Genomic DNA, 25000 nt, shown 5'->3' with positions numbered 1-25000 from the left:
GCAGAACCTCTGGGTCCACAGGGAAGCTGTATAGCACGGCACCACTGCTTTTACAGCCGGGGAAGACGCACCTCCGACCCATTCTGCTCGGCTAAAACTATCACTACAATAAGCTATGAAGGCTAACGCTAGGCTAACGCTAATGCTAAAGCTAACAAAGCTATCTAGCTACTAACTAACCAACTAAACTACTACACTACTATGGAGAAAATCTAACCTAACAACTGTCTAAAATCACTAACTTACTAAATAGCACAAACAATAAACTAATATAAACTAACAGCACAATCTACTAGCTAACTTCGTATCTCTGTCTATCTATATCTCTGTCTATCTATATCTCTGTCTATCTATATATCTCTGTCTCTCTCAAAACGCCAAACTCCTACTCTGCGGGCCACTAGGCTGAGAGCACTGACTTTTATCAACTTTGAGGTGAAGCTGTTGCAATACAGTACTGTAGGTGGCGGTAATGCACAAATAAGTTTGCCAACCGCCATAAAACGCTAGAGGAAGAAGAAGAGGAAGAGCACTGCAGAGGGTACAGGGGGAGTAGGGGAGTAACTACCTTGAAATCCCATAGTCTTTGGGTCACCGTGACGTAACGACGTGTCAAATATCCCATTCATTTGAGAAAAAAAAAAAAAGCAGTCTTTGACCCTTAGAGGGCGCTTATGCCAGGTATACTGCTGAAAAATTATACAAATGGTAAAATGGCAACAGTTTGGTGTCAAATGTGGAAATTTTGACCAGAATTCTTCACACATCACCCCCAAAGTCATATATATTGGTTAAAAGCTGAAAAAAAGTGTTTTGGAGGTAAGTTCTCCTTTAACTTTGAATGTGAGGGAGGGGGGGCATGTTCGAATGTAATTGACCTGTTCGAATTATTAATAAAAAAAATATATATATATAATAATAATAATAATAATAATAATAATAATAATAATAATAATAATAATAGCAAAATTGTTTTCTAACTTAGCATCGATGCTAGCGGGACTTACCCAGCTATCGTCATTGCCTGCTTACTGCTGCTTGCTGGTAATGTAAATCCCATGTCAGAAAAAGTCTCCAGATTTGTCGCGGTAGTCTCTTCTGAGAAAGATTGTCTCCAGGAGGGTCTGAAAGTTGTCTCGAGTTGGATGCAGCCAAGTTTGTGAGGCAGTGTTGTGACTGTGTCTGTGAGCGTCCAAGCTAACACAGCAGCGGAGAGGAGCTGACTGACTGGACCATGAGGACAGCTGAGGATTTTTTTTTAATATTCTTTTAATATTTTATATTATATTATATATATTTATACGATGTAACCGGCAGGCGCGGACTGCATAATCGGGCACGTCGGGCCGATGCCCGGTGGCCTGGCCTGGCCTGGCCTGCAAAAAAATAAATAATAATAATTAATTAACCAAAATTAACCAATTAACTTTGAATATATTCAATCAAATTGTGGATCAATTATGTTCGTTCGAACTTTATTTTTGGAAAAAGTGACAGCTCTACCAGGCAGTGGCATTTTACAGAATTTGTCATATTTACGTATTTAAAATGAATATACTGTACCAGGCATCTCGCGTGCCACGCATGCTTGATTCCTAGGCTCGGCTGGTGCGAGGCCTCGCCCATCCTGCAGCTCACCGAGCTGGCCCTGCAGCTCACATTCGCAGATCGGTCGCTGTGCGGCCTTGCCCGCGCTCAGCTGCTGTGTGGCCTTGCCTGCCCTATTGGCACGCGCACAATGTCTCCCTCTCTCTCCTCAGTCTCTCTTCTCTCTCCCTCTCCCTCAGTCTCTCTCGTGAGCTTCCTCAGTCTCTCTTGTGAGCCTCAGACTGATGACATCACTGATGACATCATCACTGGACATCATCACTGATATCATCAGTATTTATGACATCACTGATGATGTCATCAGTGGGACAGACAGAGAAACAGACAGATAGAGCCCTAGCTCCCTTTTATATACTGAGGATTATAGAAATAACACTCTAGTCATTCTCCATATTTACAAACCGGGCAAATCACCGTTCCGCTCACCATTTAGATTATTCTCCAGTGTCCACAGAAGCACTAAACTTTAGAAATCAACCAATCAACCATAGCCTTTGTCAAGTAACACAAGTTTGGGGGCATGGTGGCGCAGTGGTAGCGCTGCCGCCTCACAGCTAGAAGGTCCTGGGTTCGATTCCCACCTGGGACGCTGTGAGCGCCGATGGAGTGCGTGCCCGTCCACATGTCCTCAAGTGCCCCCCGCCCGGGTGGGGTCATCAAAAGGGCCTTTCTGTATGGAGTTTGCATGTTTTGCCCGTGCCCCCTGGGGGTTTCCTTCATATAGGAACCCCTCACCAAAACATGCAATATCCTGGAAGTGGTTCCTCCTCTGGTCGTTAGGGGCACCTGCTCGGAGGGAGGGGAACTCGTTGGAATAGCGTGATCCTCCCACGTGCTATGTCCTACCGGTGAAGCTTCTCCTGTCATGTGAAAAGAAGTGCCTGGCTACTGCCCATGTCTTGGAGGAAGCATGGAGCCAGTTTTGGCTCTCCCCCCTGCCAGAGGGTGGAGCAGCAACCAGGATAAACAAATTAAAATTAGCATTAATGGGGGATAAAAAATGGGATAAAAAAAATCAGGGGGTGGAAACAATAACACAGGTTACAAATTGAGTTACTTTTTATTTATTTATCAAAGCACATATTTAAATAAAGATGCAATCATTTCCTAATCAAATTGTGTGTTTTTATGCAAATAACCACTATTGATGACAATAACAAAGGAAAAGGATAACATTTAGAATTTTGGACGGTTTACACTGACTTCAAGACGGTTGAAATTATTTTTCGGGATGGTTCCGGAGCGACGATGTCATGCTGCTACTGCTGTTATTTGGTGAAAGTAATGCAAAGTAGTGTAATAAGTAATGAGTTACTCACAGACAGTAATATTGTAAAGTAACTTATTACTTTCAAATGAAAGTAACTAGTAATATGTAGTATATTACATTTTGAAAGTAACTTGCCCAACAGTGTTCATAATCTATTTTTACTTTTTCTTTGGGTGAGCGAGCCTGCGGGTATAATGGAAGAAGAAGGGAGGGGTCTGTAACACTATCATGACTCGGACATGATGGAATGTCTCCCTTGTTTCTTGCTTGCTATTTCCGGATGCCCAGCTCTGTGCCACAACAGGGTTTCAGTCACATGACAGCCTGTCATGTGACTGAAAGGTCGTAGGTTCGACCCCGCGCAAGAGCCAACGTGTCTTTGAGCAAGCTTTCCCCCTCTGCTGAAAAGCATTTGTGCCTCAGAGGGCCATGAAAATAATTAATTGGGTGCGGTGATTTAATGTGGCGGGTGAAGCGCTTTAAAATTCATAAAAAGGATTTCTAATGAGGGCAATGGGAGCTGAGCCTGAGCTCATGAGTAGCTTGAGATTACACACGTGCGCACACGCACACACACACACACACACACACACACACACACACACACACACACACACACACACACACACACACACACACACACACATTTATTATTTATTTTTATTTTTTATTTTTATTTTTTAACTGCCCCCAGTGTGGGGGGACCTGGCTCACTATTTTCTGCATTGATTGGTCGTTAGTATTATTGTTTCTGCTGGTTATATTCACCTTATGTTCCAACACAGGGGTCAGCCAGTTACTTCCTATTGTGTTTACACTTCCTGTGACAGTAGAGTACTAGTGACCAGGTAAAACTGCCGGTGTTTTGAACAGGAAGTCATAACACAACTGGCTCAAGTGGGTGGGGCTACATAAGGTAAAATATTGCACAGCCCACAGCCCTCCCTTTTCTTCTTTTTCTTTTTTTGGGGGGGGGGGGGGGGCGTTTCCCGCCTGCCATTGATCCACGATCGGCGAGTTGCGCGATCAAGTGGACCATAATTTACAAAATTAACTTCATGCTGTATTGAAGAAGACTTGAGACTAGATACCGATTTTAGATGCAGATTTTGATTGAGATAGGGTTTGGTTATTTTTACAACCAGGAACCCTGACCAAAAACAAATACACCATAATTGTATTCATAGGACTTATGACTCCTCGGAAGTTGTGCAATATGAAAATCAGAGAAGATCCTAATTGCACCCTTTGTTTATTAAAGGCTGTGGGCACATTCTTATTGGGAATGTCCAGAGGTTGCAGGATTTTAGAAGATGGTCGCTTCCAAACTTTCTACATTGGTGTCTATAACTCTACCCACCTCTCCCTCTGTTTTGATCCTCAAGGATTTTTCCTTATTGCACCTCCCTCAAACTAAGAAACATACTTTGCATGCTGGCCAGCCCAAAAAAAAAAGAGATTGCCACACGATGGAAGCCACCACATTCACTTTCATTTAAAGTCCCTGGAAACCAGAAATATTTCTTTATTATTTAGCATTTTGAGTTCATCACATCACAGGACCCTATGTTAATAAGCCACCAGCCAAATTTGAACGATGATGAACGTCGCAAAGTATATAAATTTAGGTTTGACAGTCGTGGCAAAACTCATGAGAATCTATTATTTTTTAGAGTGTATTTTCTCCCGCGGACTGTGTGGGCGTGTCCCGTCTGCAGCAGGTTTTCCGGGAGAGAGAGAGCGCGAGACAGAGGGGGGGAGGGAAACGGAGAAAGAGATGAGTGCAGTGTGTCGAACACAGCACTCGTGCTGTGTGTCCACAGCACGAGTGTGTGTGTGTGTGTGTGTGTTCGTTGCTCGGAGAGGGAGAGAGTCTGTTTGTGTGTGTGTGTGTGTGTGTGTGTGTGTGTGTGTGTGTGTGTGTGTGTGTGTGAGAGAGTAACCTCGCGTCACCAGCCTGTGTGTCTCTCTCTGTGCTCTCTCTCTCACTAGTCCCGAGAGAGAGAGAGAGAGAGAGAGAGAAGCATAGCGCTTGGCACGACGGCACACAGAGTGGGAGGGAGACGGACAGCGAGGGAGCACTGTCACTGGGGGCAAAGAACGGACAAAAGGAGGGTGGGTGCGGATTGCGCACGTGTACAAAGGTTATATAGAGCTTATGACGTCATAAGCTCCTGCGTTTTAGCACCTCGCGCACTGCTGTCTTCAATGAGGAAGTACTTTGTAGAATCTTGTAGAAAAGTGTTGATTTTAAGGCTTTGGGTTGAAAGTAATGTATAATAATTTCGGAGGCACAAAATTACTAACATAAGACCCTAAATAACATAGTTAGAACGTTTTTTGTGGATTTTGGTTTCCAGGGACTTTAAGGGTTTTAAGTTTTTTGGATATTGTTTATTTAAAACTCTCTACAGCCTGTATTCATGGTGCTAAGCAGTCTCATGTTAATTCATGGATGTCTATATCTCTGTTGCTCTTACAAACCTTTTGAGTTGAATGTCTGCTCCTTTCATTTGACTTTGCTGAAGGCCTTGGTCTCTGGGTGGGGAGGGTGGGCTTATTTGTATAATGTTTTATTCTGTTCTGGTCCTGCCTTGTATTTGATGTCCCTGCTAGCTTACACAGTAGCTGCAGTGTGGCCTGTATGTGCAGATATGTTTTCTATTAGGGATGTGCCATGGTGGATTCTTTATTTTTACTCTTTGCCGATGTCTGATGGGCCGGTGTCTATCTCTGCATCTGCACATACAATGAATATAGGTTTACTTATCCACACATGCACGGGTTCCCAACAATTCCCTGCTATTAGCAAATGCTGCCATATGACAGTAGTGGGATTGTAATTGCTTGAGTGGTGTCATTGGTGACGTCACTGATCACTGTTGCGTTGGTGCCGTCGGTTCTGCGTTCTCTGCGACTCCCCTTCATGTGTTCGAGCAAACCAGGAAAAGAGGTTTTGAAAAGGCTGAAGAGAAGAAATAAGGTGAGACGAGAGTGAAACAGAGCAGACCTGTGTGTGTGTGTGTGTGTGTGTGTGTGTGTGTGTGTGTGTGTGTGGCGTCTAGATTGGCCAGCTGCAGCGCATCCCCCCAAAGTTGAATTGTCCTGAGCTTTTCACGGGGGGGGGGGGGGGGGGGGGGGGGTCAATGCAGAGCACTGGATCCTGTGTGAATCCAGCCTAAGGCACTTCCGCTTTGGTATCATTTTTCAGCTGCAGAGGTTGCCCCTCAGTGGAGGAGCATTGGAAAAGAGCTAAACGCATGTACAGATGCTGGAATGGATATTGCATCAGTGTGCTTGTCTCTATCAAATACACGTGTGTGTGTGTGTGTGTGTGTGTGTGTGTGTGTGTGTGTGTGTGTGTGTGTGTGTGTGTGTGTGTGTGTGTGTGTGTGTGTGTGTGTGTGTGTGTGTGCGTGCGTGCGTGTGTGCGTGCGTGCGTGCGTGTGAGTGTGTGTGTGCCTGTGTGTGTATGTGCCTGTGTGTGCCTGTGTGTGTGTGTGTGCAGTAACAGCCAGGCGTGCAGCAGTGCGGTGAGGAAGCCTGCCATCTCCCTTGCAGACAGCACAGAGCTCAGGTGAGGAGAAATTACACACAGTTTGCTCCCCCTTCTCTCCCATACACACCCAATGAATGCTTGAAACAGCTCATTTTAACTATAACAAGTGTGAATTTGCAATAGCTGTGGCCACATAATTTATGCAAATGTCCAAAATGCAGGATGGCAGGGGCAGCCCACCCTATACTACTCTGCCACCCTGCATTTTGATCCCCCCCACCACCCCTTTTAGCCAATTTGCATGCTCTAAAGGCTGCAAGAGTCAAGCCTCTGCTTAAGAAACCCTCCCTTGACCCTACTGCTATTCAGAACTACAGACCTGTCTCTCTTCTCTCATTCCTTTCCAAAACCCTTGAACGAGCAGCGTCCGAACAACTTTCTCTCTATCTCTCCCAGAATGACCTCTTGGACCCTCTGCAGTCCGGTTTCAAGGCTTCTCACTCCACTGAGACAGCTCTTCTTGCTGTCACAGAGGCCCTTCACACTGCTAAGGCCTCATCCCTCTCCTCTGTCCTTGTCCTCCTTGACCTGTCTGCTGCCTTCGATACAGTCAATCACCAAATCCTTCTTTCCACTCTGTCTGACCTCGGCATTTCAGGTTCTGCACTCTCCTGGTTTGCTTCCTATCTCTCGAACCGCTCATACCAGGTCTTATGGAGAGGGTCCGTCTCCAGATCCTGCCCTCTTACCACTGGTGTCCCCCAGGGCTCAGTCCTGGGCCCCTTACTTTTTCTTCTCTATATCAGATCTCTTGCCTATGTGATCTCTTCTCATGGCTTCTCTTATCACTGCTATGCTGATGACACCCAACTTTTCCTTTCCTTCCCCCCCTCCGACACTCAAATCGAGGCTCGCATCTCTGCATGTCTCAAGGACATTGGCGACTGGATGTCTGCCCACCACCTCAAGCTCAACCTTGGTAAGACAGAGCTACTCTTCCTCCCAGGGAAAGACTGTCCTCTCACAGATCTCTCCATCTCCATCGACAACACCACTGTACTGCCCTCCCAAACAGCTAAGAACCTTGGGGTGATCCTCGACAACCAGCTGTCTTGCTCTGCCAACATAGCTGCGACAGCACGCTCCTGTAGGTTCTCCCTCTACAACATCCGCAAAATCCGTCCCTTCCTCACAAGAGAAACGACTCAACTCCTGGTCCAGTCACTTATCGTCCCTCGCCTGGACTACTGCAACGTGCTCCTGGCTGGCCTACCTGCCACCGACATCCGACCGCTTCAGCTCATTCAGAACACTGCAGCCCGTCTGGTATTCAACCAACCCAAATTCTCTCATGTCACTCCCCTCTTCCGGGACCTCCACTGGCTTCCCATCTCAGCTCGCATCAAATTCAAGACACTGGTACTGGCCTACAGGGCAGTACACCAGTCAGCTCCCCTGTACCTGCAATCTATGGTCAGGTTCCAAACCTCTCACCGCTCCCTTCGCTCCTCCACCAGTGCAGGGCGCCTCGCTCCTCCTTCGCTACGGGCGCTCAAAAGTCGCTCATCCCGATCTCGACTCTTCTCCTCCCTGGCACCCCAATGGTGGAACGAGCTGCCACCTTCGGTCAGGACTGCTGAATCACTGCCGATCTTTCGGAAAAGACTAAAGACTCACCTTTTCAGGCTCCACCTGGGCCCTTCTTGATCTAACTTCTTTCTCTCTCTTTATTTAAAAAAAATAAAATAATCCTAAACTAAAACTCGTACCACTGTTCCTTCAGGATTTGTAGTTGTCATAGACTGTGCTCCATAGTTGATTGCTCTATTGCTGACAAAAAGTGTGTTATTGTAAGTCGCTTTGGATAAAAGCGTCTGCCAAATGACGTAATGTAATGTAATGTAACATAAGACACACCCCTTCACACAGTAACATGAACATAAGACACACACCTTCACACAGTAACATGAACATAAGACACACACCTTCACACAGTAACATGAACATAAGAGACACACCTTCACACAGTAACATGAACATAAGACACACACCTTCACACAGTAACATGAATATAAGACACACACCTTCACACAGTAACATGAATATAAGACACACACCTACACACAGTAACATGAACATAAGACACACACCTTCACACAGTAACATGAACATAAGACACACACCTTCACACAGTAACATGAACATAAGACACACACCTTCACACAGTAACATGAACATAAGACACACACCTTCACACAGTAACATGAATATAAGACACACACCTACACACAGTAACATGAATATAAGACACACACCTTCACACAGTAACATGAATATAAGACACACACCTACACACAGTAACATGAATATAAGACACACACCTACACACAGTAACATGAATATAAGACACACACCTTCACACAGTAACATGAATATAAGACACACACCTTCACACAGTAACATGAACATAAGACACACACCTTCACACAGTAACATGAACATAAGACACACCCCTTCACACAGTAACATGAACATAAGACACACACCTTCACACAGTAACATGAACATAAGACACACACCTACACACAGTAACATGAACATATTGACACACACCTTCACACAGTAACATGAACATAAGACACACACCTTCACACAGTAACATGAACATAAGACACACACCTTCACACAGTAACATGAATATAAGACACACACCTACACACAGTAACATGAACATATTGACACACACCTTCACACAGTAACATGAACATAAGACACACACCTTCACACAGTAACATGAATATAAGACACACACCTTCACACAGTAACATGAACATATTGACACACACCTTCACACAGTAACATGAACATAAGACACACACCTTCACACAGTAACATGAATATAAGACACACACCTTCACACAGTAACATGAATATAAGACACACACCTTCACACAGTAACATGAATATAAGACACACACCTTCACACAGTAACATGAATATAAGACACACACCTTCACACAGTAACATGAACATAAGACACACACCTTCACACAGTAACATGAATATAAGACACACACCTTCACACAGTAACATGAATATAAGACACACACCTTCACACAGTAACATGAATATAAGACACACACCTTCACACAGTAACATGAATATAAGACACACACCTTCACACAGTAACATGAACATATTGACACACACCTTCACACAGTAACATGAATATAAGACACACACCTTCACACAGTAACATGAATATAAGACACACACCTTCACACAGTAACATGAACATAAGACACACACCTACACACAGTAACATGAACATAAGACACACACCTTCACACAGTAACATGAACATAAGACACACACCGTCACACAGTAACATGAATATAAGACACACACCTTCACACAGTAACATGAATATAAGACACACACCTTCACACAGTAACATGAATATAAGACACACACCTTCACACAGTAACATGAACATAAGACACACACCTTCACACAGTAACATGAACATAAGACACACACCTACACACAGTAACATGAATATAAGACACACACCTTCACACAGTAACATGAATATAAGACACACACCTTCACACAGTAACATGAATATAAGACACACACCTTCACACAGTAACATGAATATAAGACACACACCTTCACACAGTAACATGAACATAAGACACACACCTTCACACAGTAACATGAACATAAGACACACACCTACACACAGTAACATGAACATAAGACACACACCTTCACACAGTAACATGAACATATTGACACACACCTTCACACAGTAACATGAATATAAGACACACACCTTCACACAGTAACATGAATATAAGACACACACCTTCACACAGTAACATGAACATAAGACACACACCTTCACACAGTAACATGAACATAAGACACACACCTACACACAGTAACATGAACATAAGACACACACCTTCACACAGTAACATGAATATAAGACACACACCTTCACACAGTAACATGAACATATTGACACACACCTTCACACAGTAACATGAACATAAGACACACACCTTCACACAGTAACATGAATATAAGACACACACCTTCACACAGTAACATGAACATAAGACACACACCTACACACAGTAACATGAATATAAGACACACACCTTCACACAGTAACATGAACATAAGACACACACCTTCACACAGTAACATGAACATAAGACACACACCTTCACACAGTAACATGAACATAAGACACACACCGTCACACAGTAACATGAATATAAGACACACACCTACACACAGTAACATGAACATAAGACACACAACTTCACACAATTGACCACCATGCCAGATTTCATCCCTCTGCCCCTGCCATCCTGCATTTCAAAATTTTCTCCCTGACTGCTCCCCTGTTAGCCAATAGTCATGCACACAAACTGCCAAGTTTCAGCCTCCTAGAGCGAAAACTGTGCCCGCTAAAAGGTGGTGAACTTTTTGTGGACCGACCAACCAACAGTGACTTATAGAGCTGCTGGTCGCAGCTAAAAAAGGCAGACAATAACTAATGTACAAAAGGATTTTTGTAAGGAATCTATTTTTCAGTTTCCCCTCTTCTCTCCTGTCTTGCCCCCCCCCCCTCACACATTTTTTATTCACCTCCACATTTCTCATGCTCCCCTCTCTGTCGTTCTGCCACACACACACACACACACACACACACACACACACACACACACACACACACACACACACACACACACACACACACACACACACACACACCTCACACACACACACACACACACACACTCAAAGCCTAATTTGTAAAAACCTAATTACACTCTTCCCCTCACATTAATTTTTCAATCCGCTCTCTGCTTCTGCCTAATGGAATTCATTTCCGTGTAAAATAAAGTAAATGTCTCTCCCCACACACACACACACACACACACACACACACACACACACGCACACGCACACGCACACACGGAGAGAGAGAGAGCTCCATCTGTGCATCCCCCAGATGGATGCTTCCAAATAATTACAGACTAGGAGAGGAGATTTGCACCTAATTGCCGGTATAAAATTTTAAACCACTGTAGTTATTTTGATTGCGAACAAAAGCGCTTAATGCCCAAACCATTGCCTGACTTGCATCGCATGATTAGTAATTATGCGATTTGTAATAATTCCAAATTGCTGATGCTGAGTTACGCTGGCGGAGCACAGCAGATCACCACACTTAGCATTTTCCCTGGCGTTAGCGCTTCAGTGTCCATTCAGTACAGGGCACGTGAGCTGCTGCAGGGATTGAACCTGTGACCTTAAACGTACATAGTAGGCATATACTGTACATGTGTATATAAAGCAATTTGCATGCACAAACCCTCCTCCATTATCTGTTTTTAGATTGCACTGTTATTCTAACACTCTAGCTTTGCTTCTAGGTTGGGAGATTATCCCCAGCTAAATCTTAGCTTGCTTGTTTAGGGTTGTCTACTCTGCCAGTCCGTTTGGCAGGTACTCCAACACTATAGAGTCGAAGCCAGAATGTCTTGGTTAAATAACAATAGTGGTACATCTTTGGATTCAGCTGTGGCCAGAGGGTGAAAAAGTTGTATTTTGGCCCTGATAATAATGATTGCTTATCTTTTGCGCTTGTTTTTGCACTACAGATTTAGTTAAAGCAGCTATGAGCAAGATTTTCGATTGTTATTAAACAGTATACGGTAATTACAATATTGATGCATCACATCTTACCTATAATAGTAGCTGAGACCGAAGCCGTGTGAATCGGAGATTGCTCTCTTGATGATTATAGAGTCTGTGTCTGTCTAACGTCGCGTCACCAGGGGGCTCTCTCTCTCTATCTGCCTACCGGCGGACCGGATAAACCCGGAAGTGAAACCCGGAAGTGCAACGCAGCTGCCTGCCTTCCGCTGTTTCGCTCTACCTAGCAACAAACCATAAACAAGGAGAACGCCATGCAGGGGCTTGCTACTCTCGCGAACATCTCTTGTTATATTCTAACAGGTTTTTTGGAAGTTATTTTGTGGTTATGGCCGAAGTGGCTGCTGCAAACCGTTTCATTTCACTTCCTGATCTGCCCTGGCCACAGACAGACTAACACTGGCCGATTCACTCGGGGTTCAAGCGAGACTACTCTGCATTGGTATCGTCTACTATTAAGATGTGATGCATCGATATTAAATTTAGACTGTTTAATAACAATCGAAAATCTTGCTCGTAGCTGCTTTAAAGCAAGGAGTGACATTTTAGACCCACTCACCTTTTCTACTGCTGCCTTTTCTCTAAGGTTTTCTATCTATTCTATCTGGTGTAAGGCATCCACTAATTGCCGAGGCACACCCACTTAGAATGAAACTAACACACAAACGCTCACACACACACACACACACACACACACACACACACACACACACACACACACATGCAAACAAACACATGGTCAAGTTGAGTGGTGTTGAATGGTGATGCTCCCCTTCCATGCAGGGTGTTACTGAGCATCATGTACTTGATGGTGGAGACCATTCGTGTCCAAACAGAAGATGACAGACCAGAGTGGAGAACAGCCAGGGAGGCCTTCAAGACTGAGCTAGGTGTGTGTGTGTGTGTGTGTGTGTGCGTGGGGGGGGGGGGGGGGGAGGGGGGGTGTTTAGTGGAAGTTTGTATGTGCATACTAATGACTTTTCTATGCCATCAGTTGTACATCTCTAAAGTATAGGGGGTTCTGTCTGTAAAAGTGTAGTTTTCTTTCCCAACCAAATGCTTAAACCAAGTCCCATACTTAAACATTTGTTTTTTATTTTGTTTAATGATCTGTTTCAATCTTTTCACTCAGACCTTTATATAATGTGCTATTTATTGCTAAATAAGTATTGCTAAAAATATTCCTGTAGCCTTTTATTCTTACTTCGTTATTAAGTACAGTACAGTTAGGGGTGGGCGATATGGCACAATATCATATCACGATTTTTTTCAGGCAGGATCACGGTCCACGATCTTATCACGATTCTTTTACATCTTGCTTTTTAGGACTATTTTGCAAGTTACTGAACAGTACAGTACAGAACAGTACAGAACAGTACAGAACAGTACAGAACAGTACAGTACAGTACAGAACAGTACAGTACAGTACAGTACAGAACAGTACAGTACAGTACAGTACAGAACAGTACAGTACAGTACAGTACAGAACAGTACAGAACAGTACAGTACAGTACAGAACAGTACAGAACAGTACAGTACAGAACAGTACATAACAGTACAGTACAGTAAAGTACAGTACAGAACAGTACAGTACAGTACAGTACAGTACAGAACAGTACAGTACAGAACAGAACAGTACAGTACAGTACAGAACAGAACAGTACAGTACAGAACAGTACAGTACAGAACAGAACAGTACAGTACAGAACAGTACAGTACAGAACAGAACAGTACAGTACAGTACAGTACAGAACAGTACAGTACAGTACAGAACAGTACAGAACAGTACAGTACAGAACAGAACAGTACAGAACAGAACAGTACAGTACAGAACAGAACAGTACAGTACAGAACAGTACAGTACAGTACAGAACAGAACAGTACAGTACAGTACAGTACAGAACAGTACAGTACAGAACGGTACATAACAGTACAGTACAGTACAGAACAGTACAGTACAGAACAGTACAGTACAGAACAGTACAGTACAGAACAGTACAGAACAGTAAAGTACAGAACAGTACAGTACAGTACAGTACAGAACAGTACAGTACAGAACAGTACAGTACAGAACAGAACAGTACAGTACAGTACAGAACAGAACAGTACAGTACAGAACAGTACAGTACAGTACAGTACAGAACAGAACAGTACAGTACAGAACAGTACAGTACAGTACAGAACAGTACAGTACCGTACCGTACAGTACAGTACAGTACAGAACAGTACAGTACAGTACAGAACAGTACAGTACAGAACAGAACAGAACAGTACAGAACAGTACAGTACAGTACAGAACAGTACAGTACAGAACAGTACAGTACAGAACAGTACAGAACAGTACAGAACAGTACAGTACAGAACAGTACAGTACAGAACAGTACAGTACAGTACAGTACAGTACAGAACAGAACAGTACGGTACAGAACAGTACAGTACAGTACAGAACAGTACAGTACAGTACAGAACAGTACAGTACAGTACAGTACAGTACAGAACAGTACAGTACAGTACAGTACAGAACAGTACAGTACAGTACAGAACAGTACAGTACAGTACAGTACAGAACAGTACAGAACAGAACAGAACAGTACAGTACAGTACAGAACAGTACAGTACAGTACAGTACAGAACAGTACAGAACAGTACAGTACAGAACAGTACAGTACAGTACAGTACAGTACAGAACAGTACAGTACAGTACAGAACAGTACAGTACAGTACAGTACAGAACAGTACAGAACAGTACAGTACAGAACAGAACAGTACAGTACAGTACAGTACAGAACAGTACAGTACAGTACAGTACAGAACAGAACAGTACAGTACAGAACAGTACAGTACAGTACAGAACAGTACAGAACAGTACAGTACAGTACAGTACAGAACAGTACAGTACAGAACAGAACATAATGTTTGTGAACAAAAAAAGAGAATAAATGACCCTGTGAGCCCTCAGGTTCTCCTCTGTGCAGCGGAGAGCCCTTCGCCCTGCTGCTCTTCACCATGGTCACCAAGTTCTGCAGCATGAATGCCCCACACTTCCCCATGAAGAAAGTCCTCCTGCTGCTCTGGAAGACCATACTGGTTAGCGTAACACACACACACACACACACACACACACACACACACACACACACACAAACACAAACACACACAAAAGGGATGTACCCGAATCCGTTACTCGGGAAAGCACAAATAATGCGATGGAAACAGGTATTTCTTTCTACTCAAAGTTGCTCGTTATTATTCACAAGTTTACTATTGTACTTCTTGCATTACCATTACATAGCCATGGCATATAGTATCTTGAATGTCCTGACTGATTCGTTTTACAAACTGAATTGTTGACTGATAAAGATACAAGCAGATATTGCCCCCGTGTTTTACTGTAGAACGGGCCTGTATAGTGCTGTATTGTCTGTATCGAATTAATGAATTTTTGACTGAATTTGTATTTTCGTGTCGAGTCATTTATGACCTATCCCTCATGGCATTATTCAGACACATTATAATAACAACAACAATGCAAAACATTCCAGCTTGTTAACACACCATCATCTAACAGCACAATAGACATCATCCAACCATAAACATCATTCAAACATAAAATAAACCTAACTCTCCCCCAAATTACGTTCCAGGAGAATACCCCCTGTTGGGAAAACATTACCATTTTTGTGGCTGGAAATGTAATTATTATGTAGGCCTAATGATCATGCATATCTCTATTGTTGAATGAAACCATTATCTAATTTATAATCAGTTATTCGTTAATTATCCTATTGCCGACATCCCCTTACCAGTGTTAATTTAATTGGCTAAAACTAAAACTAGACTACAACTACCCTCTTTCATTGACTAAAACTAGACTAAAACTGACTAAAACAAAGTTGTGATGACAAAAACTATGAAGAAATCTATTGACATTTTCGTCAACGAATAAAAACTAGACGAAAATGTTAGAGAGGGACAAATTGGGAAGAGATCCAGTTAAAGTTAAACAGTTAAATCTGTGTCTCTATTGCACATTCAAACCTTAATACCATTCCATTATAACAGATTCATAGATCTTTCCAATGAGTTTGGAAATTCTAGAGAAACATTTAAATAATGCATTACACTTTAACTAAGCCCGTTAGATTCTAGTCGGGTAAAGATTTAGTCCACTAAAATCTTATGATATTTAGTCAACTACAACTAGACTAAAACTAAAACATTTCACATGACTAAAACTAAATTGGATTTTAGTCAAAAGACTATGGCTAAAACTAAATCAAATTTTGCTTTGGTTTCTGATTTCTTTGTGGTGCTGATGGACAGCTCCTCTTATCGTTAAAATAAGAAGTGCTGTCACAACCAATTCTTTGGGCTCCGTACTGTGTAAGGTCGGATGTGGATCACATACATTTTCTGAGATTTTCAGGTGGACCATGAGTCAGAAAAGGAAACACTACACAAATCTAGACAGAACAAAACCTTTTCTATCCGTCATTGTCCTGCAGTTCACCTTTTTTTCTTTTCTTTTTTTTTATCCGTCATTGTCCTGCAGTTCACCTTTTTTCTTTCTTTTTTTGTATCTGTCATTGTCCTGCAGTTCACCTTTTTTCTTTCTTTTTTTTATATGCGTCATTGTCCTGCAGTTCACCTTTTTTCTTTCTTTTTTTGTATCTGTCATTGTCCTGCAGTTCACCTTTTTTCTTTCTTTTTTTTATATGCGTCATTGTCCTGCAGTTCACCCTGGGGGGGTTGGAGGAGCTACAGGAGCTGAAGGTGCGGGGCCGGGAGCGTCTGTGCCTGCCCCCTCTGCCCGAGGACAGCATCAAGGTGGTGCGGGCCATGAGGGCCGCCTCTCCCCCCGCCTCCGCCATGGAGCTCATCGAACAGCAGCAGCAGCAGAAGAGAGGCCGCCGCAGCCGCAGGGTACACACAACCCCCCCTCCCGCGCACACACACACTTACAGAGTCTATAGAGTCAGAGTCGCAGCATCTTCCGGGTTCTGCATGGGACCTGTCCCATTCATTTCTCCATTGACCTTTCATAAATTCCTTATAAAAAGAGTTTTACTTGGTTCGAGGGGGGGGGGGGCCTTGGTGCTCCGAGTCAAATGATTTATGGACCTCAACATCACGTAATGTGTTTTCTTTAATTGTGTGGAAGCATTTTTCAATCAGGGATGAAATGACACAGATACACCTGTAATGATTTCGAGACTTCCCATGCTCACCCCATTCACTTCAATAGAACTGGCCCCAAAGTCTGGTCCCAATGTAAAAGTCGAACGCTGTTATGTGAGGGATGTATTTTCCTTCTTAATAGGTTCCTTGGTTACGGTACGTTGTGTAACCGAAATCTGTGACCAGCGAAATGTGTGAGCGCAGAGGCTGCTTGTTACTGGCTCCAGTACAGTCTGGTCACATATTCTGGCAGCTGCTGTCAGAAATTTTTTCCCATAAGAAGAAAATGCAGTCACACATTTCGGTGGTTATACACCTCAATACAACACCGGGCGCTACCAGTGTTGGGGGTAACTCATTACAAAAGTAACATATTACATTTAATATATTACTTTTAGCAGTAAGTCAGTAATATAACTTATTACTTATAGGATTTCAGTAATATTATACCAGTTACTTTGTCAAGTAACTCAAGTTACAAATTGAGTTAAAAAAAAATTTTTTTAATCAAAGCACTTATTTAAAAAAGACAATCATTTCCTAATCAATCTGTGTGTTTTTATGCAAATAACCACTATAGATGACAATAACAAAGGAAAAGAATAACATTTAGAATTTTGGATTGTTTACACTGACTTCAAGGCGGTTGAAATTATTTTTTGGGATGGTTCCGGGGCGGCCATGTCATTCTGCTGCTACTGTTGTTTTGGTAAAAGTAATCCAAAAAAGTATTGTAATAAGTAACAAGTTACTCTACACAGACAGTAATATTGTAAAGTAACTTGTTACTTTCAAATAAAAAGTAACTAGTAATATGTAGTATATTACATTTTGAAAGTAACTTGCCCAACACTGGGCGCTACTGCGCATGACCATGGGTCGCAAACCAGGAAGAAAAACCCCTTCAAAATGCTTCATGCGCTAGTGAGCAGCTTACGTTCAAATGAATCGGTGGCCATTTTCAATCTCTTATCCAGCTCTTTTATACATCCGACTTAGGCACTCTGGAGATTGATTGATTGATTTGCTTTTACTTGTGTGTCATGCACCCTACGGTGCCCAGCCCACATGGGCTTACAAGACACACAAAATACACAATACAACATAAACCAGCGCTACACTGGTACAATTAAATCACAAGTCAACATACTGCTCAAACAACAAAACCGATCATTACATCACTTTCTAAACAAAATGTTCTGCCTTTGCTCCCAGGCCTGGCAGATAAAATTTGATATGAAGAAGGTTCCTTTTCTAAAACACAACTCAAGTTTTTCATAATCATCCAACTCAAAAATGTCAACATAAATAGAGGACATTTGACTAAGGAGTAGATCCCTTGCATGCATCATCATATGCAGTACAGTAGAACAGAAAATAAATCTCGTTTTCAATTTCACATTCACATAGTAAACAGGGTCTATCTTCTTCAGGGGTATAGCATTAAACCTGCCAAGAGTTTCAGAGCGTAACTTACTGAGCACAGAGAGAGCTTCTTATATTGATTGATGACTTTATTACAGACTCAAGTGTTCCATAAAAATACATAAATACAGTACAGATACAAGGACACAACATATATTAAAAAGATACATAAAGGCATCGTCTCCAGTGTTTCCATAGACCAGAGGAATACCTTGTATCACTCTGTTTAGTTTCAGTGAGTGCAATTATCAACTTGTTTTTTGACTCTAGGAGTCGACACATAAATCTATACATAAAATTCCTTAACACAGCATGGAAGGTGGGTACATTACTGATCACAAACATAGTACTTGCACTTGTCCATCTTGGGAGCTTAAGCAGAATCCTGAACGCATCATTATATGCAACCTGAAGTTTTTTCAGTTTTGTGGTGCTATAATTACACCAGAGGTGAGCTGTGTACAGTGGAGTACAGTACGCTCTGAACAAGCAGATTTTTACATTGTCTGTACACATATAAAACTTATATAGACCTATAGATATAGACATGGATAGATTTTGCATGGACACAAGCACTTACTTTGCTACCTATTTGCTAGCCTAGGTAAACCCAGCCACCATGTGACCTGCTCTCTCAGTTCCTGACTGAGAACAGGTCTGAGAGCAGGTCACGTGGGGGATGGGTTTACCCAGGCTACCTATTTGCTTCCTCACACGCAAATACATTATACACACAAGCAGTTAACTTCAAATTCACAGACATGCACACAAATATTTCATTTCAAACGTACACATAAACAACATTTAAATCTAAGCCATTTCTGCTGTAGCGCTCTCATCCAGACAGCTTAAAATAAATGCAACAGTAGAATAGGGTTCATTTCCTATATCATCAAAAAATTATATTCCACGACCACCAGAAAATGACAGAAAGTTCATGTAAGAGGAGTGATTGCTAGGAAAATAAATACAACCTTTCTAACACACAGCTAGCAATACAGTCTTGCACACACTGCCAGCTGCTGTAGGCTATGTAGCTGTGTGAGCTCACCCACTATGTGTGTGCTGTGCTCTAACATTCAGCTGTATGTAGCTGTGTGAGCTCACCACTATGTGTGTGCTGTGCTCTAACCTTCAGCTGCTAGTCCACCTCAGTCCCACAGATGGCAGCTGTGTATTTGGTGCGTCTAACTGCAGGTGTTAGCTGCCAGCCTGGGTGCAGTGGCTTTCTACTATAGGCTCTCTGTTGTCCACAATAGCTAGACTTCACTAATACACGCAGAACTGTAACTTTAACCTACATGAGATGAAAAACGTTACTACAGTAACTAAACCGATACATACGCTTAAGGAGCTACTGTGACCTTTCAATGTTTTGTTTTTAGTCCAGACACCAATGGATACTTGTTAATGTTTACTTACTGGTGCTATGCATTGATTCAAGTGTCCATGCAGGAACTGTCCCTGGTGAGTAAAGATATTAGACTTAAATTTATGTCATCGTCACATATCCTTTAAAGTCGAACTGAACCCGTTCATCACGTGCGTCGCAGTCCGTTTCAGACTGAAAACATAATTTGCCTGAGATGATAAGTTGAGAGGCGGGTCATACTATCATGTCGATGATTTGATTTGACAATTCTGTCAACTGCCTTGTCAACTGGCTTTGGCATTGGTCAATCATGGCGTGTTCCACCCCCAAATCGAGTGGGATTCAGCGTGTTGTCGTGCTACGCGAGTGGGATCCGCGGAGTACCAGGCAGCCAGCTGCTTCGTGTGGAGCGAGCGGACAATCCGATGCATGGGTGCTGCCCGCCCGCCTGGAATCTCCGAGGGCAGACCCCTCACATCCACGCTCTCAAGCGCGCGCCTTTTACGCTATTTCTGTAAATACGATATCCCTGGAATGCGCGTTTTAATGAGCCAGTTGCATTTCTTTGCATTCTTAGAGATTATAGTTTTTGTTTTTTGTTCATGTTTCTAACAATTGGCCAAGTTAGTACGGTAGTTAGTTTATGGGATAGGAATTCTGCCAGATGACAGGCACTAGGCGCCATTTTCTACTTCATTTGGAAGAGAAAATTATCCTGAAATGAAGATTTGATTGACAGCTGCATGTCGTGATATGATTGGTTGAAATGGGGTAGAAATTTGATAGTACTAGGTGATGTCAGCAAACTGTACATTACTGTTATCAATGAAATCATGAAAAATTCACTTTTGATGTGAAAAAGTGTGAAAAACTAAAGAAATTAGATTTTTGTGATTTTTTTTGCATACATTATTAAATAGGTGCACTGCATACCCAGGTATTTGAACTAAAAGAAAAGAAAAGTCATTTATGAGTTCAGCTCGACTTTAAGACTGATTTTTCCACTCAGTCTTGCAGGTTTGATCTCTTTCTCGGAAAGTGGGGGAAAAAAATAGGCTCCATTAATTCCTTCCTTAACTCATCCTCTCTAACGCTTCGTAACAGTGCCAGGTAACAGTGCTTTGTAACACTGCCAGGTTGGGTTAACTCATCCTCTCTAACGCTTTGTAACACAGCCAGGTTGGGTTAACTCATCCTCTCTAACGCTTTGTAACACTGCCAGGTTGGGTTAACTCATCCTCTCTAACGCTTTGTAACACAGCCAGGTTGGGTTAACTCATCCTCTCTAACGCTTTGTAACACTGCCAGGTTGGGTTAACTCATCCTCTCTAACGCTTTGTAACACTGCCAGGTTGGGTTAACTCATCCTCTCTAACGCTTTGTAACACTGCCAGGTTGGGTTAACTCATCCTCTCTAACGCTTTGTAACACTGCCAGGTTGGGTTAACTCATCCTCTCTAACGCTTTGTAACACTGCCAGGTTGGGTTAACTCATCCTCTCTAATGCTTTGTAACACTGCCAGGTTGGGTTAACTCATTCTCTCTAACGCTTTGTAACACTGCCAGGTTGGGTTAACTCATTCTCTCTAACGCTTTGTAACACTGCCAGGTTGGGTTAACTCATTCTCTAATGCTTTGTAACACTGCCAGGTTGGGTTAACTCATTCTCTAACGCTTTGTAACACTGCCAGGGTAACAGTGCTTTGTAACAGTGCCAGGTTGGGTTTACTTAACTCATCCTCTCTAATGCTTTGTAACAGTACCAGGTTGGGTTAACTCATCCTCTCTACTGCTTTGTAACAGTGCCAGGTAACAGTGCTTTGTAACAGTGCCAGGTTGGGTTAACTCATCCTCTCTACTGCTTTGTAACAGTGCCAGGTTGGGTTAACTCATCCTCTCTACTGCTTTGTAACAGTGCCAGGTAACAGTGCTTTGTAACATTGCCAGGTTGGGTTTACTTAACTCATCCTCTCTAATGCTTTGTAACAGTACCAGGTTGGGTTAACTCATCCTCTCTACTGCTTTGTAACAGTGCCAGGTAACAGTGCTTTGTAACAGTGCCAGGTTGGGTTAACTCATCCTCTCTACTGCTTTGTAACAGTGCCAGGTTGGGTTAACTCATCCTCTCTACTGCTTTGTAACAGTGCCAGGTTGGGTTAACTCATCCTCTCTACTGCTTTGTAACAGTGCCAGGTTGGGTTAACTCATCCTCTCTAATGCTTTGTAACAGTGCCAGGTTGGGTTAACTCATCCTCTCTACTGCTTTGTAACAGTGCCAGGTAACAGTGCTTTGTAACAGTACCAGGTTGGGTTAACTCATCCTCTCTAATGCTTTGTAACAGTGCCAGGTAACAGTGCTTTGTAACAGTGGCAGGTTGGGTTTTCCAACAGTGTTTTAGTGCCAGCATCATCACTTCTCCGCTGCAAGTGAGTGGAGGCAGAGGTGATCTTGGTGCTTGGACGACATTGGGAATCCTAACTCTTTGTTTGTGGAGCTTTGACTGGACCGCGTACAGCAGGCTCTAGCCTCTCTGCAGTACAGTCTCTCTCTCTAATTGCCCTCTGGTTTCTCATTGCCCCTTCCTTCCTTCCACAGAGTGCCTTTGTTGATAGCTTGGAAGGAGACAGTCCTTTTCTCAAGAAGCAGGTCTTTACCCACAAATCTCTCTTTCTTTCCCCTCTGCATTTTCTCTCTGCATCGAGCTAGTCTTTTTGCACTTCTCTCCTACGACCCCGCTACCTTCTTTTCTCTTCTCTTCCCTTTCCTTTCTACCTGTCTTCCTTTATTTCTTCCTCTTCTCCTGCCCTTCTTCCGTCACCTAACCTTCATCATATGCTTTAGGGATGCACTGGTGCCGAAACTGATGCAACCGTAGCAGCTTTTAACACATCAGAAATCAAAGCACACGTAGGGATTTTAACAATTGAATTGTATCTCAATCAAGACCTCGAACTCATGGTCAAAATCGGTGCTGTTATGTGAAATGAAGTACTCACTCAGTTAAGTCCTCACAATCGTATCTGCAGTGGTGCAACCCTACTAAATTCCACTTCACTTCTGATGCTTCGTCTAATTCTCCCCCACTCCATATTTGTTCTTCATTTTCTTCCTTTCCTTTTTTTAACCTTTTATCTTTTCCCTCTATTTACAGTCTCTTCCATTCACTCCCACCCATCTTTGCTGTATACTCATCTCGTCCTTTCCCTATTTCCACCATTTGCCAAGCCCCTCCCATTTTCCACCTTTTTTCAAACCTCATTTTCTGCTTCATCTACTCTCTTTTCCACATAATTCTCCTCTTCTCTCCTCTCCCTCCCCTTCTTCCCCATCTTATCTCTTCCTCCTCCTCCTCCTCCTCCTCCACTGCGGCCTGCTCAATATGAGGTGGGGATTGAGAGACAGGGCTGACTTGCTGGCTGTTGTCATTGGGGCTGGAGCAGTCACTATCCACTGTCCCAGAGACAGTGATCTCAGCAGTCACTGCAGACATCAACAGTAGCCTGCCTCTCCCCTATTAGTCTTCATCACATCGCTACCAGGTTTGGCCTCCACTCACTCATTCACTCTAGACTCTGGAGTAAAGGGTCGATCTCATTGAACTACACTCATTGAGGAGGTCAACTAAGATCAGCATGATCGCTGTGTCTACAACATGCTTTTTCTGTTCAACACATTCTCACTACCAACTCGTCCAATACTGACGTTTGGTCAGGAACACCCCCCCCCCCCTCCTTGGCATTAAGGGGGCCACCAACTTGTGTTTTATTTATTATTTTTAGGCACCTAAACCAACTTTGTTAAGGATAGAGTTATGGTTTGGGTTAGGTGTAATTAACAAAAACATTAAATATGACTTACAGCGGAAATGTAGACCTTGAACATGCTGGGGATCGAACCCCAGCATTTTGACCATAATCGTGCAGCCCTAGTCTATTATAATGACGAGGGTATACGTTCCCCGTCACACTCCTGCGGCCTCGATTTCAGATGCTGTGGGAGTTCTATGGCAGTCATTGGACTGCCCTGCACGTTGAAAAATGCCTACCCCGTGCCGTGCGTTTAAAAAGTGAGGCTAAGGGCTCCTGAGCGAACAGCAGTATTTGAATGAGGAGTTGGGAGTGAGAGCGCGTTGCATGGTTGTATTGGAGTTCAGGTTGGCCTCGTTAATGGATGTGGTTGAAAGTGATGATGCCTTAACCAGCTTCCCCCTCCCCCACTTAGCAGAGAATGGCTTCTCCATAGAGAATGGCTCACAACACGGTTTCACCTCTCCCTCCTCCCCCACCTCCTCCCCCTCTACACTCACTATATTCCTCACTTGGACGACTGTTACTACTACCACCGGCGCACCATACATCGACTGCACTAGCTCGACTCATGTCAGTAACGCTGCCTCATGCCTGATGCTTGCCACGGTCATTCATTTAGCTTGGGGAATCTGTGTGAACGTAGTTTTTAGGCCTGTGGCTTTTGGAATGTAGATGTGTGATAAGTTGAATCAGAAGTGTTGCTTGCGGTTGCTGTGGAACGTGACATTTTCTCCCGTGCACTTGGGGGAAGAATCAGCTGAAGAGTAACTGATATGTGTGATGACTGATGAGTAGCTCTAACTGAGTGATGAGTACTGGTAGCTCTACCAGGCTTTTGATAATTCTCCAGTTTCCAACGTGGCAGTGTTCTTTTCCATATACGGTCCAAGACGTGAGTTAACAAAGGATAATACCGGTAAAATTATGGATTGCTCTGCAAAACAATATGATTGGGGGAAATATAATTTTCGATATAGTCATAGTAGTAAATGAGCTGTAACTCTAAATAACACTGGTAGTCTCCTTTAACCTGACCTCTTCCAAATAAAAAACACAAAATATTGCAATTAAGGCAAGTTAAATGCTTCTATACACTGTC

General features: G+C 43.0%; 1 protein-coding gene across 1 annotated transcript in view; it reads left to right on the top strand.

The window, feature by feature from the left end:
• The window catches only part of strip2 (striatin interacting protein 2), a gene marked incomplete at both ends in the record, with an annotated part of 78144 nt that overhangs the window by 30530 nt on the left and 22614 nt on the right, over positions 1-25000 (top strand). Inside the window, 5 exon segments of the mRNA XM_083655491.1 lie at positions 6387-6455; positions 12900-13006; positions 15076-15203; positions 16851-17039; positions 22688-22738. Coding sequence (XP_083511617.1) covers positions 6387-6455; positions 12900-13006; positions 15076-15203; positions 16851-17039; positions 22688-22738 — 544 coding nt within the window.

The sequence above is a fragment of the Poromitra crassiceps genome, assembly GCF_964638095.1.
Source record: "Poromitra crassiceps genome assembly, chromosome: 2".
In the NCBI taxonomy this organism is placed as follows: domain Eukaryota; kingdom Metazoa; phylum Chordata; class Actinopteri; order Beryciformes; family Melamphaidae; genus Poromitra; species Poromitra crassiceps.
Note: the sequence above shows the minus strand (reverse complement) of the source record. Positions and strands in the feature narration are given on the sequence as shown.